A 14,047-nucleotide genomic window follows, 5' to 3' on the forward strand; every position below is an offset into this window, starting at 1 on the left:
CATCAATCTTCAACGCCTCACTACTATCATGACGATCTCAGAACATCAAATATTACCAAAAGCTATCACCTCATCGCACAGCAGTATTTATCATCATTCTATATAGGAATTAAGTATTGTGCCTTTCAACAAAATGACAACTTTCGTGATGATTTTCCAAGGCTCTCATAGATGTGAAAAATTTCTCCGCAGTACAAATAGCACGTGCTATCCAAGCATTCACCGCCGGAATGCACCACGTGGCGACCAAATTTTAAAAAATATCGAAGTAGCTTTTTTCTGGAGGTATGTTTTTCTTAGGCGACTATCTGGCGCGTATTTTTCATTGCGACCAAAAATGAGCGGAAGAGTAGATTTTTTTTATGAGCGGTACAGTATTTTGTTTTAATTATAATAACTCCCTTAAGCAGCTTTGCAACGTACCATTCCGTGTCACATCCACTTGACTAATCTGCTGACCACTCTCAGAATCCAATCGCTTGCTCACGATGCACAACGGCAGCGTCACCACGATCCCTTCTTCTTCTTTTTCAATGGCTCAACACTCCAACTGGAATTTGACATGCTTTTCCTCAGTCAGCAATTAAGTTTTTCTGTGCCCGCCATTGCATGAGTATGAATCTTGTGAGGCAAAGTACAATGGATACACTATACCCAGGGTGTCGAGAAAGTTTCCAACCTGAGAATATCCTAGACCGGAACGAGAATCGAACTCGCTATCTCCGGATTGGTAATCCTACGCCTTTGCTTGCAAGGCTACTGGTGACCCCTGGACGCAACGATCTGATTCAATTCGGCATATTATGTCTTTTGAACATTTGAAAATCCAACATTAAACCCTGCCGATCGGCGTTCTCCTGATAATATTTGCCTTGCCATATTCACATAATCACTTGCAGTTATGTATAACACCGTTATATTAATCGTTACCATTACTATTTGCTTCTCTACTTCACTGATTTAAAAAAAGTCTATATGAATATCTGCCTCAGTTATGTACTACTACTATTCACATCCCAGTTCAATCTTCTCATAAAAAATATCAGCAGATTATTAACTAATTGATCCTTGACCACCATGGACCTCCACCTAAAATTAGGTGTCACATTTGAAGCTATATATATATTTTTATAAGAAACTTTTTTAACTCAAGTTTGGCCAAATATTTTAGTAATATTTTGATGCTAAAATTTATTATTACGATGATATTATTAAACATCGAAGACGTAATGTTTTTTGGAAATTGTTGGGAAATATTTACAATGCCCATGATTTTGTTAAAATTGATGACGACGTAATTTTTTTTTTCTGTAATTGAGCAACTGTTGAATATGCTTACCGAGGTAACGGTGTTCTTCTCCAGACACCCAGGTGCCATCGCTAGATTATTCCGGGGCGGTATAGGAAGTGGGCGCGCATTACAGACGATCGTCGCCGGGTCGGCATTGAACGAGGTTTTGTATACGGAGTCACCTTGAAACTCCACTTCCGGCGGTTTGTAGCACGAGACGGGCTTGCAGGGTTGCCGCCTTGCTGGTTGGACATAGCGCTGTTGTGATGGAAAAGAGAGAAAGCCTAGTGGGTGCGATTATCGACTTAATATGGATAGCATCAAGGACAGATTCAATTGGTTCTGCTTACAAAGTTAAACTATTGGAATCTTACCACTTTCTTCATCGGAGTGCAGTCCGGGCGGCCACAAGAACAGTTGTAGCAATTTTGCGGCATGTTGCCCTGTGACCGTTGCCTTGTGACGGTAGGGTTGCCGCCACAGCACTCGGTCATGGCTGGTTGTGATACGCTCCCGGTAGCACACGCTGTTACGAAATCACACGGAACATCATTGTCCGGAGTAATGCATCCGATACAGTCGGCGGGAAGGTTAACACAAGTTTCAGCTCCAACAGGTTCTTCGACAGGTTCGGGACAGACATCGGGTGTAAGGTTGCTTCATTTTTCCCACAATTGGCGCAGTATCATGATTAGGCGATTATCGCCGGTGAAGTATAGGATTTATTTGGTCGATAAAAACTTCATTAGGCGGAAGAATAAACGTGAAACGAATTTGCCAGAGCTGGGTGCGAGGTAGTGAAAGGCCGGATAGGCAGCTGACCTCGACAAAGCCTCCCAGGCGGCATCCCTTTACGAAAGCATGTTCGATGGTTTCGTGTAGAACAACTTACCCAGTTTCGCAATTTTCCATTTCAAATCTTGAGCAACGGACAATAGTAAAAGGTAAACTTTTGCAGGGCACTAGATGAACAATGGGATAGACGAGGGAGGGAGATTACGGAACTAGTAATTTGAAACCAATTCTCCGGACGAATTAATTTGCGCTACACTACCAAACGGAAGAAACGTGATAGATTTGACAACTTTCGTGTGAAAATGGTTTTCGATAGGCAGCCTTGCAGACAGGTTTGCTGCGATTACGATGCGTGGGTAAATGCACGCCAGATAGCGAAGCAATGTTGCTGTTTGTTTGCAGGCTTTCATGAATATATATTTAGCACGTGGCGCAAAGCTAGGTCATGTCGCTATGAGATAGATATTGATTCAAATAAATATATTGCATGATCACAATATGGCAGTAAAATCAATGTGACCCAAAAACAAGTGGGTGGTAACCTGATACCAAAATCAGGTTCATATAAATTACAACACTTCTTGCTTTGTGCACTACAGTAGTAGCTGCAGTGTTTCTCAAATTGGTGTTAGATTGTACTGGAGCTTATCTAAACTTTTTCTCGTGTTAGACGACCGTGTAATTCAAATGGGAGGTATGGAAAATTCTCACTCGTATTGCCTCACGTCATGCGAGACGTAGAACAAGTACATTTATAAAAGTTGCAAATTAGTTCACTTTAACCAGTGGAAAACTGCCCCAGGCTAATAATTGAAATTTAAATAATGGGCTGCAAAATGGTTGGTTGACATCAAGTAAGGAGCGTCCAATATCCCCACAAGTTCTTAGTTACAACTTAGCTGGTAGTGCAACCTAGGTACTGTTGTCCTTCTGACAACAGCTAGAGTGAGAAGGTACGTCTCGAGCGTCTGTCTACCAGGAGGTGCGGCTCAAACAGCGTCTTCCTGATATCCAGCGCCTGATTAACGGAACGCCGTATCGCGTCAGCTATACCTAAAGTGGCACCCTCCCAGCGCGATGTAAGTAAGGCAACCACGGTATGGTAGCTCACTGAAGCCATTCAAATACCACGAAAAATTGAGAAATGAGAGAACGATAACGTCATTTTTGGAAACCTATCTGGCAACAAAATAAGGACTATGATTGGGAACTCGGTACCTGGAATGTAAGGGCCCTAAGACCCAAATAAACATGGACGAGTGAGCCTTCTGGCTCGTGAACTACAGAAAATGGGAGTGAACGTGGCCGCTATACAAGAAATCCGGTGGCTTAGATCCGGAGAACGTGCATTCAAAGCCGCAAATCCCATGACCAACACTGCATTCGAATATAACATCTATTACAGCGGCGGCGAAAAGAAGAGCATGCAGTTGATTGTGTAGTAATGGGCAAGCAGATAAAGCGAGTAATGGGCTTCGGATCTGAGTGTTAAAGATACGGGGCGGACCGCATTGTACTCTTGTGCTGTGCGGTTCACTTTTCTCTTTGCTGAAGGAAGTTTTTAATACAGTCAACTCTCTACATCTCGATGTTCTATATCTCGATATCTCTCCCTATGTCGCTGGTTTTCTTGGTCTCTTCAATCTACATATATTTGGACTTTCTACATGTCGATACCGTCCCTATATCGATACCTCTCTATCTTGCTGTGTTATGGTCATATTTTGTTCAGGATTATCTCTCCCTATGTCGATATACATATTCATATTTCTAGGCTACTAGACCATCTTTGGGTAATAACAAATACATCAAAAACAAGAGATGACATTTCTCGCGCTTAGTTTCATAGGGGCGTAACTGTATTAATCGATTTCTCTTCGTCGATGTTTTCTTTTTATTATTCTACCAAATTGCGCTAGTTTGTCAATCATTTAATGGGTTGGTGTGATAAAGGATGATTGTACTTGGCACCAGAATCAATAATCACGGTTGTAGCTTTTGAAACAATTGAGTTATTAACAAAATACAAAATCGATTAAGAGAAATCGATCAATACAGTTACGCCCCTATGAAACTAAGCGCGAGATTTGTTTTATTGTTGGTTTCCATAACAAGATTTTTTCGACCTAGTACCCATTTAATTTTTTATTCCATTCCTCGATCTCTCCTTATTACGATTATTATGTATTATTTATTCAGATTAAGGCCAAAGTGGCCTGTGCAGTACATAAGAGTCTTCTCCATTCGGCTCGGTCCATGACTGCACCAGGAACCAATCACGCAGTCTGCGGAGGGTCCACAAATCGTAATCCACGTGATCGATCCACCTTGCCCGCTGTGCATCTCGCCTTCTTGTTCCCGTCGGATCGTTGTCGAGAACCATTTTCACCGGATTACTGTCCGACGTTCTGGCTACGTGCCCGGCCCACCGCACTCTTCCGATTTTCGCGGTGTGAACGATGGATGGTTCTCCCAACAGCTGATGCAACTCGTGGTTCATTCGCCTCATCCACGTACCGTCCGCCATCTGCACCCCACCATAGATGGTACGCAGCCGAATTTCTCTGCTGGTATCGTTATCGGAGGTCACCAGTGAGCCCAAGTATACGAATTCTTCAACCACCTCGATTTCGTCACTCGTGGTGGGTGGCTTATGTTGTACTCTCTTGAGACTCTTCCTATCATGTACTTCGTCTTCGACCAATTGATGACTCGTCCAATCCGTTTAGCTTCGCTTTTCAGTCTGATGTAGGCTTCCTCCATCTTTTCAAAGTTACGTGCCATAATATCTATGTCGTCGGCAAAACCAAATAACTGGACGGATTTCGTGAAAATCGTACCACTCGTGTCAATCCCTGCCCCTCGTATTACTCCCTCCAAAGCGATGTTTAATAGCAGATACGAAAGACCATCACCTTGCCGTAATCCTCTGCGCGTTTCTAAGGGACTCGAGAATGCCCCTGACACTCGAACTACGCACCTCACCCGATCCATCGTCGCCTTGATCAACCGTATCAGTTTATCCGGAAATCCGTTTTCGTGCAATAAGCTGCCATAGCTGGTCCCGATCGATTGTATCGTATGCGACTTTGAAGTCGATAAATAGATGATGTGTGGGCACGTTGTATTCGCGGCATTTCTGCAATACCTGACGTACGGCGAGCACCTGATATATGGTAGAGCGTTCACCCATAAATCCTGCCCCACAAACTCTCTTGCAATTGGTGATAGTCGGTAGCATACAATTTGGGTGAGTACCTTGTAGCCGGCGTTCAGCAATGTGATTGCGCGGTAGTTGCTACAATCCAGCTTATCGCCCCTTCTGTAGATGGGACACACGACACCTTACATCCACTCCTGCGGCAGAACCTCATCCTCCCAAACCTTGGTAATTACCCAAAGCAGCGCTCGTGGCACGTGGCCATTACGTGAACGGTTTAACTTCTCATAGAACTTTCGTGCGGTACAGTTGCTCCGTCTCTTCACGGACTGGCTGGTTTTCGTGCCTAGTGCAACGGTTGCGGTGCTTCCAATGGCGTATCGAATATCTTTCCAGCCATCTTCAAGAGACGCTGCGCCTAGCTGCTCTTCCGTTGGGAGTGCCACTTCCAGCTGCGGCGCGTAGTCTTGGGCTAGTCTACCGTCTTGTAGCTGCCCAATGTTCAGCCGCGGCGGACGACTCCGAGCATTTTGATCAATGTGGTAAATATGAATGCGTGAGTAAACTTCATCAGCACCTTCTTATTTATCACATTGGTCAGTATGCTCGGAACGGTGGGTGCAGTTGACCTCCACAAACGGCTTTAGCACAATTCCATTTAACTCCACCACCTCGTAATACTTTTACATATACGTATTTCGACCTCAACTGTAAGGTCGTCTTCAGTGTCTCGTACTTGACTCGACTTGAAAGAAACAATCGATTGTTTTCTTCAAGTCGAGTCAAGTACGAGACACTGAAGACGACCTTACAGTTGAGGTTGAAATACGTATATGTAAAAGTATTACGAGGTGGTGGAGTTAAATGGAATTGTGCTAGACTCGTCTTATGACAGTGAAACGTTCCACTAAAAAAGAGCTAACTAATTTTCTCTCCAACAACGTCAAATCAGAGAATAGCCCACAGGCAAAGGCGGCCCTTCCCGATCGCGGAAAACTGGATTGCAGCTGCGAATAGGGCTTATTACGGACTTCGTAACCAACGTAAGTCCCGTAGTCTGTTAACGAAGACAAAATTCACTTTGTATGCTACTCTTCCTAAGTCGTGTGGTGAGATGCAAGGATACAAAGCAATATCATGCTGAAGGCGGCTAGGTTCGTTTCCCGGTCTGGTCTAGGCAATTTCGGGTTGGAAATTTTCTCGACTTTACTGGGCATAAAAGTATCATCGTGTTAGCTTCATGATATACGAATGCAAAAATGGTAACATGGCTTAGAAACCTCGCAGTTAATTACTGTGGCTTTTTTTTTTTTTCCAATTTCGTTTATTTGGTAGGCTCAGGCGTGTATAACACTTTACGGAGCCATGGTTCTTTTTGATATATCCAATCAATATCATTTTATTATACAGTTAGTAAGAGAGGGGTAGAAGCCAGCGTACTCGTGGTGACTTGAGGTTAGTTTACAATGTTCAAGGATGGGCGGGGCTTAGGATTTGGGATCAGGAAATTTCAGCTTCTCATCTGGCTTTTGACGTCAGGGACGATGTGGCGTGTCGTCGTGCTCGAAGAATGGTTCGAGTGGGAGCATCTTCCGGATGGCAAGAGCATGGAGCTTTACGGAACAAAAAAGGCAGAGACAGAACAAATAAACTTTAAAGAAAGAAAAAAAAACAAAATGTTAGATTTTGATGTCAGAAGCACAAAGAAAACTATAAATGGCCTGCATATAGACAACATCACGATCTCCCAAAACACCGCGAACTTCCCTGAAGGGTTGTTTACCTCGGGCCACAAGGGTATCCAATAATTGCTCTCTGGAGGCGTCATTTTCCGAGCAGGACCAAACTACGTGATCGATGTCATCATAACCAGCTCCGCACCTACATAAGTTGCTATCGACAAGGTTTATTCTGTACAGATGTGCGTTTAGTGAATAGTGATTAGACATAAGTCTCGACATCACGCGAATGAAGCCTCGACTTAAGTCCTCACCTCTGAACCACGCTCGCCCAGAAACTTTTGGAACTATGGAAAATAGCCACCGTCCAAGTTCGTTGTGTGTCCAATTTCTTTGCCAACTTTGAAGAGTACTCTGACGGACTAATGGGAAAAACTCGTTGCTCGAGTATTGTCTATCATAAACTTCACCTTCCTGTGCGCCCACCTTTGCCAGCGAGTCTGCCTTCTCATTGCCGTAGATTGAGCAGTGAGATGGGACCCAAACAAAGGTAATCTTGAATGATCTTTCGACCAAAACACGCATCTGCTCTCTTATGTTTGTAAGAAAGTAAGATGCGTGCTTAACAGGTTTCATCGACCGGAGTGCCTCGATAGAACTAAGACTATCCGAGAAGATGAAATAATGGTCTACGGGCTGATTGGAAATTATCCCCAAAGCGAAGTTAATTGCTGCCAGCTCAGCAACATAAACCGAACACGGTTCCTGAAGTTTTCGGAAAGTGGTTGAAGTTACATTGAAAACACCGAAGCCAGTGAATCCGTTAATGCGAGAACCATCAGTGAAGTATCTGTTGTTGCAATTGACATGTTCATATTTTTCTGAAAAAAGGGAGGGAATAGATATTTGTCGAAGATGATCTGGTATTCCTTGAATAGCGTATTTCATGGACAGATCGTATTCAATTGAGGAACTGTCATTGGTGAAGTGAACTCGAGGTGGATTATAACACGGAAGACAAAGATCTGAAGAAATGTAGTTGAGATAGACTCTAAGGAATCTTGAACGACAAGCCAGTTCAAGCATTTTATCGAAGTTATCTAGAACAAGTGTGTTAGTTGTTCCACATTTGATGAGTATTCTAAGTGAGAGCTCCCAGTAACGGTGCTTCAAAGGAGTGACTCCAGCAAGCACCTCCAGGCTCATGTTATGCGTTGAATGCATGCAGCCAAGGGCAATACGCAAACAACGATACTGAATTCGTTCCAATTTGATCAGGTGGCAATCAGCTGCTGAGAGGAAGCAGAAAGAGCCATACTCTAAAACAGAGAGAATAGTCGTTCTATAAAGTTTGATGAGGTCTTCCGGGTGAGCACCCCACCATGTTCCGGAGATAGAACGTAGAAAATTTATCCTTTTCCGGCATTTTTCTATCAAATACTCAAAATGGAGTTTCCAAGTACATTTAGAATCAAACACGACCCCAAGGTATTTAGAAGATAAAGATTGGTTGATGTCATCATTCAACAGTTTTAGTTTCAGTTGAGCTGGGTACCGCTTCCTAATTACTGTGGCTTAGGGAACACTAAGCTGCGAGGGGACAATGTCCCAGTGGGGGATGCAATGCCAATATGAAGAGAGGAGAAGAAGAGAACCCGAAGAGGCCGTAAGCTTCGTAATAGGCTGCACACACGATTTGTTTTTGCAGTTAAAGAGGTCCTCTAGACAGGCTCTAGAAATATCAAGTAAGTGAGGGTAGGTCGTAAGGCGTGGCTATCTAAACTAATTTTTAGATGCTTCATATAAAAAGTGTGACTTAGGAGAACCGGGCAGGATTGAAATAGTTTTGTAATTAGAAGCATTGGCGTAAATTTGGAGGGGGGGAGAGGTGGGCTTGGTGAGCCTAAGCCCTCCCTAGAAAAAAATATCCCTTGGATTTGAAAAGTAAATGGCAGTGAAATCAGTTTTCGGTTTTGAATTACTGAAAAAGTTTAAAGACAAAAGAGTTGTATCCCATATTCATCCTATCATAACGAAATAAATGAAAAACCAATGAGCTTGAGGTGTGCGCTGGGCGACGGTGTTCATCGCCATTTTACTCAACAGCGGTGGCATTTTTTTCCGAATTTTCTCGGGAAACTTTTCAGAATATTCAAGGGAACTTCTTCCGAAAATTCTTCAAAATTTCCACGAATATTCTTAGGAAAATTCTTCAAAAATCTCCAGAAATTCTTCGGTCTTTTTTCGATAATTCTCTGGAATTCTTGCGAAAAATTTCCTGGAATTTATAAAGAAAGTTCTCTCAAATTTTCTTAAAATTTTCTTCAAAATATCCACGATAAAATCTTTATATATTCTTCCGCAAATTCTACGAAATTTCATAGAGAAATTCTTCAAGATCTTTTCGGATCATTCTTCGCAACTCGAAAAATTCTTTGTAAATTCCATGGAAATTTTTGCTAAGTTTTCTCGAAAAGTTCTACGAATTTAATCCAAAAGTTGTTCGGAACTCCTTTGAAAATTCTGTTGGGAGTAGTATAAAAATTGAGTTTTTATCAGTAACGAGAAATGAGTAAAGTTCCCTGGTAGACAAGGTAGTGAAATGATGGGGAAGTTTGTTAGGAACATGGCTTGCTCTGCATTTCAAACAGGGTACAAATGCTGCAAATGAGGCTCAAACAGCCTACATCGTTCTTCGCGTCCCATTCGGAAAAGACGTTCGGTTGGAAACTCATCCAAACCAGCCGAAAACATATAGGGTAAAACGACCTATTATGGAGGGGTTAAGCGCCGTGTCAAAACAAAATTGATTTCGAAAATTCTTTAAAAATTACCTGTTGATCTTTTTCCACATTGCAGTCGTCGAATAGGTTGCTCGTTAGCTATAGATTCGTAAATATTACGTCAATTGTGCTAAACTTATGTTGTTATGTTTTTAACACAATAAAAACAAACTACCGCAATAATAGGACGCAGTTGCCTATCGTTGCGACATTTTTTCAAGGTCAGTCCTATTGTTGCGGTATTGCATGCAATTCTTATGGAAATCGATACCACAACAATAGAACCATAGCACTACCGCAATAATAGGCTCAAAGGATTCAAATTTTTAATGCAAATTGTTGATTTTTTATAATTTTGAAAGGAATTTTGTCAAACAAAAGCTGTTCGAGTCGTTAATTTGATGAGTTTTAGCGTATCCATAATTGTTTTAATGCTATTATATCCAGAATGGATTATTTTAATACTACCGCAACATTAGGACATACCACAACGATAGGACGTTTTACCCTAGACGGTGTTCAAGACATGAACATCTCCAGCACACAGCGCCGTAGCGTGCGGTTGGCTGGATTGCCCTCGCCAAGGGTGCCAGCCCTCAGGGTGGCATCGAAATCAAGAGTTACATTATGAGAAACAGCACAATTTTATTAGTTACAGGGACTAGCCAAAATAAGAAACCGACTACAAAGTTCAAAGGTCAAAGGTGAGAATATTTTGAAGCAAACAAAGAAATTTTCTTTCTCCTGAAATAAACAGTTCTTAGTTTTGACTGCTATTTCGGGTTTTCAGACTTCCGGAACCGGTTACAAGGAGCCAAGAAAAAGTCCTAAAATATTATATTTAAAAAGTTATTTGAAAACTATTTAGTTGAAAACTAGTTAGTTAGATTTACTACTTTGCTTATCATTTGTCAAGTAGATTAGCAAAGCTTATCCGCACTCCTGCTTTCGATGGCGATTCCGATATCTTCAAAGCATTTTATTGACCCAACAAAAGTCCTATAACAGTGCCTCTATTTTAAATATGGAATTTTCTTGATCCGAAATCAGATAGCGATTTCGCTCATTGCCCAATCTACTTCAGAGTTGTCCCTGTCCCAATTATCTTATCTTGTCCCTGTCCCTGATGCCTTGTTCCAATTATCTGCAATTCGTCTATGATTTGTAACGATTTTCAATTCTTCCTTCCCTCGAGCAGCGAACTTGATTGTAACTGATTGTAATCTGGTCACATATGAGTTGCAGTAACCTACATGGTGCGTACTGCTGGAGGATGTACTTTAAGGTGAAGGTGGGTTGAGTACCAAAACAAAGCTTTGAAAGTATTGGTACAATAAAAACTATCATATACTGTAGTAGTATTGGTGTCGTATTTATAAAAAACAAAGAATATTAGTAGGGTGGTTCAAAAAACGACCCAGCACCACCACGCTCACTCGATTTCGTCCCATGCTTCGAGTGTCCTCCAAAAAACGATTTGAACAAAAACTGGTTGAGCGCAAGCCGGTTCAAGTTTATATTAAAACTAGTATGGGAAACTGAACCTTTTATTACGCTGGCTAAAATGCCTTCCCTCCAAACGCTGGTGAAAAGAGAACCCGCATAGCTGAAAGCAACATTCCAGAGACTTCACTGAACGAAAACCGCATCGCAGGAAAGATTCATTGATTTCGTAACGCAAAAATAGCATTTTATACCCCACTCACCCCCATGTCACACTTTTTGTTTGAAGCATCTGCCCCTGGTGCGATAGTGATATCTATCGCATCAGGGGCAGATACTTCTAGTCTAGTCTACTAGACTAGAAGTATCTGCCCCTTGTGCGATAGATATCACAGATAAATTCTGGGTACATATTTTGTTGAATTGCACGTTTCACTGATGTCTGCTGAGAAGCCTAATTATCATGCCAAATATTCGCAACCTCGATTAAAATCGACTCCCAACTATTGGAACGACCATTCAATATGGATTGTCTATGGAGTTAAAGCTCTTGAATATTTCTTCCAGTCATATGGTCTCCCCCCTCGCCATCGCCCAATGACGGAGTGCCAGAATCAGAATAATGTTAAATTCAAGCTCGCCATATAAACTGTCATACAAACCTGAAACGACCTGTGCACGGTAAGCCTCTATTCAAACCAGCCCAAACCATCGGATGACACCCAAATTATAAATCATAATCGACTGAGCGTGGCGGAGCAAAATTATTTTTTGAACCACCCTAGTTATTAGTTTACTGCTGCCGGTGTTGTTGTTGACATTCGCTCCGCGTTCAGTTTTTAATCGTTTTTTCGGGCAAAAATAGCAGTTTATATTAGTGCTGTCCAATGAGCAGCTTGAAGTAGCTCGAAGTTGTTCCTGTCACGCTCATGCCCGTTTGTTGACAAAAAAGAACGAGCAGGACGGGAACAACTTCGAGCTACTTTGAGCTGCTCATTGGACAGCATTATTAAGTTTTCGGTTTGAACAAGTGACTGATTTCGAAAAGTGATGTTTAATTTGCATTCCATCAACATTTCGGGGTGTTCATGTGCGGAGAAGTGAGTAAAAACTTGATATTTTCAGTGCCCTTTGAGAAGAAGTGAAGTGCAGTGATAAACCCACCAAATCGCGAACGGCTAATAAATTGGCACGAAACTGCTGATTTATGATATTTTTCGAGCCGAAATACATAGGACTCTTTGGATAAACATGTTCATTATCACGGGAAGTGAATAAATATGCTGTGAACAGGTTAGTAATTTGAATATTAAACTTTTGTTCGATGCTGTTCGATGCATTCGAACGTTGGTGGGAGAGGAGTGCGGGAGGTGTCGGGCTGATCCGTAGAAGGTCCGGTGCCATATTGACTGCCATCGTGGTACTCTTCCAACTATGTCCTTAAAGTAAACCAGTTCATCCAATTGAGTGCAAGAAATAGCCGTTATGGACAGTATGAGCAGATAGAAATCATAAGTGAAGTTGCAGTAAGGCCTCGACTTTGCAAAGTTCCTTACATATGTTGCCATATTTTGCAAATAATAAAGAAATATCACAAAATTTCAAAACTTTTCTGGAGCATACTGCCCAATACTGCTTGTTATTTGAAGCATCTTCAATCCACTAAACTTTATCTTACTTTTAGTTGAGATTGAAATTTTTTACGGGAATGTAAAATTTTGCACATTTTTACCTTTCTCGTACATCAAGGTGTAACGAAAACGCTATATATATTCGCTTCCAAGACGATTTTGTGATAGAAGGTCCGGAGACCCATAGTGTTATGTACCAATCTATTCAGCTCGACGAATTGAGATGATGTCTGTCTGTGTGTATGTGTGTGCGTGCGTGTATGTATGTGCGCAAAATAAAACTCACTCATCTTTTAGGCACTTATCTTGATCCGATTTGTTTGCAATAATTTGCATTCGACGGGGAATCCTGTTCCATTGTTTGAAAATTGGCCAGATCGGACTATAGGATCAAAAGTTATGGACAAAATACGATTTATATACAAAAAAACGCTAACAAATTCTCATTAATTTTTTTGGCATATCTAATGTACGAGAAAGGCACAAACATCGCTAGGTGGATCAATCAGGGTTTTTTTTTCTATTTATGAGAGTGGCGCTCAAATAAGATTTCGCCAAGGGCGCCGGGAATCCGCGCTACGGCTCTGTTTGGACAATATTCTACCGAACAGAAGCGAAGCTGATACAGCACATACAACCACCGAATTAAAAAGTACTTCATGCCAACTTGCTAAAGCAGATCATAATAACGTTGACGACGAAGTACAACGATCGTTCGCTAATTGAAGCACGGCCTCAAACCAACCATCAAACATCGGGTTTTGACCCAATTAAAAAACGCCCATAAGAAACCCTAATTAGCGATGCTGGGTCATTAGGCCGAATGGTCATTAGGCCGAACGGTCATTAGGCCGAATCAGAACTGGGGAGTGAGTAGTGTGAAGTGAGGATGAAGTAGAACGTAAGAAGAATAAGGAAAAAGGAGGAAGAAGTAAGAAGGAAAAAGGGAGAAGGAAGAGGGAAGAAAGAAGAAGGATGAAAGAAGGAAGACGGGAAAAAGAAGGAAGAAAACGGAAGAAAGAAGAAAAACCTAGATTAATCCACCTAGCGGTGATGGCGCCTTTCTCGCGCAAAAAGGTAATAAACGTAGCCTTTACGCTTACACCTCGACGATGTACAAGAAAGGCAAAACAGTTACACCGTTTAATGTTATGATAGAAAATTTACACTAGTAGACGACAGATGGCGCTGCCAAAAGTTTCTCGAATTTCCTATGTTCGAATTTTGACTTTCGGACAATTTCATAGTACTATGAAACTGAACGA

At 41.8% G+C, this 14,047-nt stretch overlaps 1 protein-coding gene across 4 annotated transcripts in view; it reads right to left on the reverse strand.

The window, feature by feature from the left end:
• LOC134226776 (stabilizer of axonemal microtubules 2) overlaps positions 1–14,047 on the reverse strand; it is a 32,788-nt gene that overhangs the window by 15,270 nt on the left and 3,471 nt on the right. For 2 of the 4 annotated variants that reach the window (XR_009983555.1, XM_062707753.1), the window contains exons 1-3: positions 2,184–2,659; positions 1,666–1,948; positions 1,340–1,549 (exon numbers count right to left, since the gene is read on the reverse strand). Coding sequence is in view for 3 of the 4 variants with exons in the window: in XM_062707753.1 (XP_062563737.1) it covers positions 1,340–1,549; positions 1,666–1,948; positions 2,184–2,203 (513 nt within the window). In the remaining variant the exon portion in view is untranslated. Of the gene's footprint in view, positions 1–1,339; positions 1,550–1,665; positions 2,141–2,183; positions 2,660–14,047 lie in introns of those variants that run through there. The other 2 variants (XM_062707755.1, XM_062707754.1) reach the window with 2 other exon arrangements.

Source organism: Armigeres subalbatus, chromosome 3 (genome assembly GCF_024139115.2).
Source record: "Armigeres subalbatus isolate Guangzhou_Male chromosome 3, GZ_Asu_2, whole genome shotgun sequence".
Classification (NCBI taxonomy): domain Eukaryota; kingdom Metazoa; phylum Arthropoda; class Insecta; order Diptera; family Culicidae; genus Armigeres; species Armigeres subalbatus.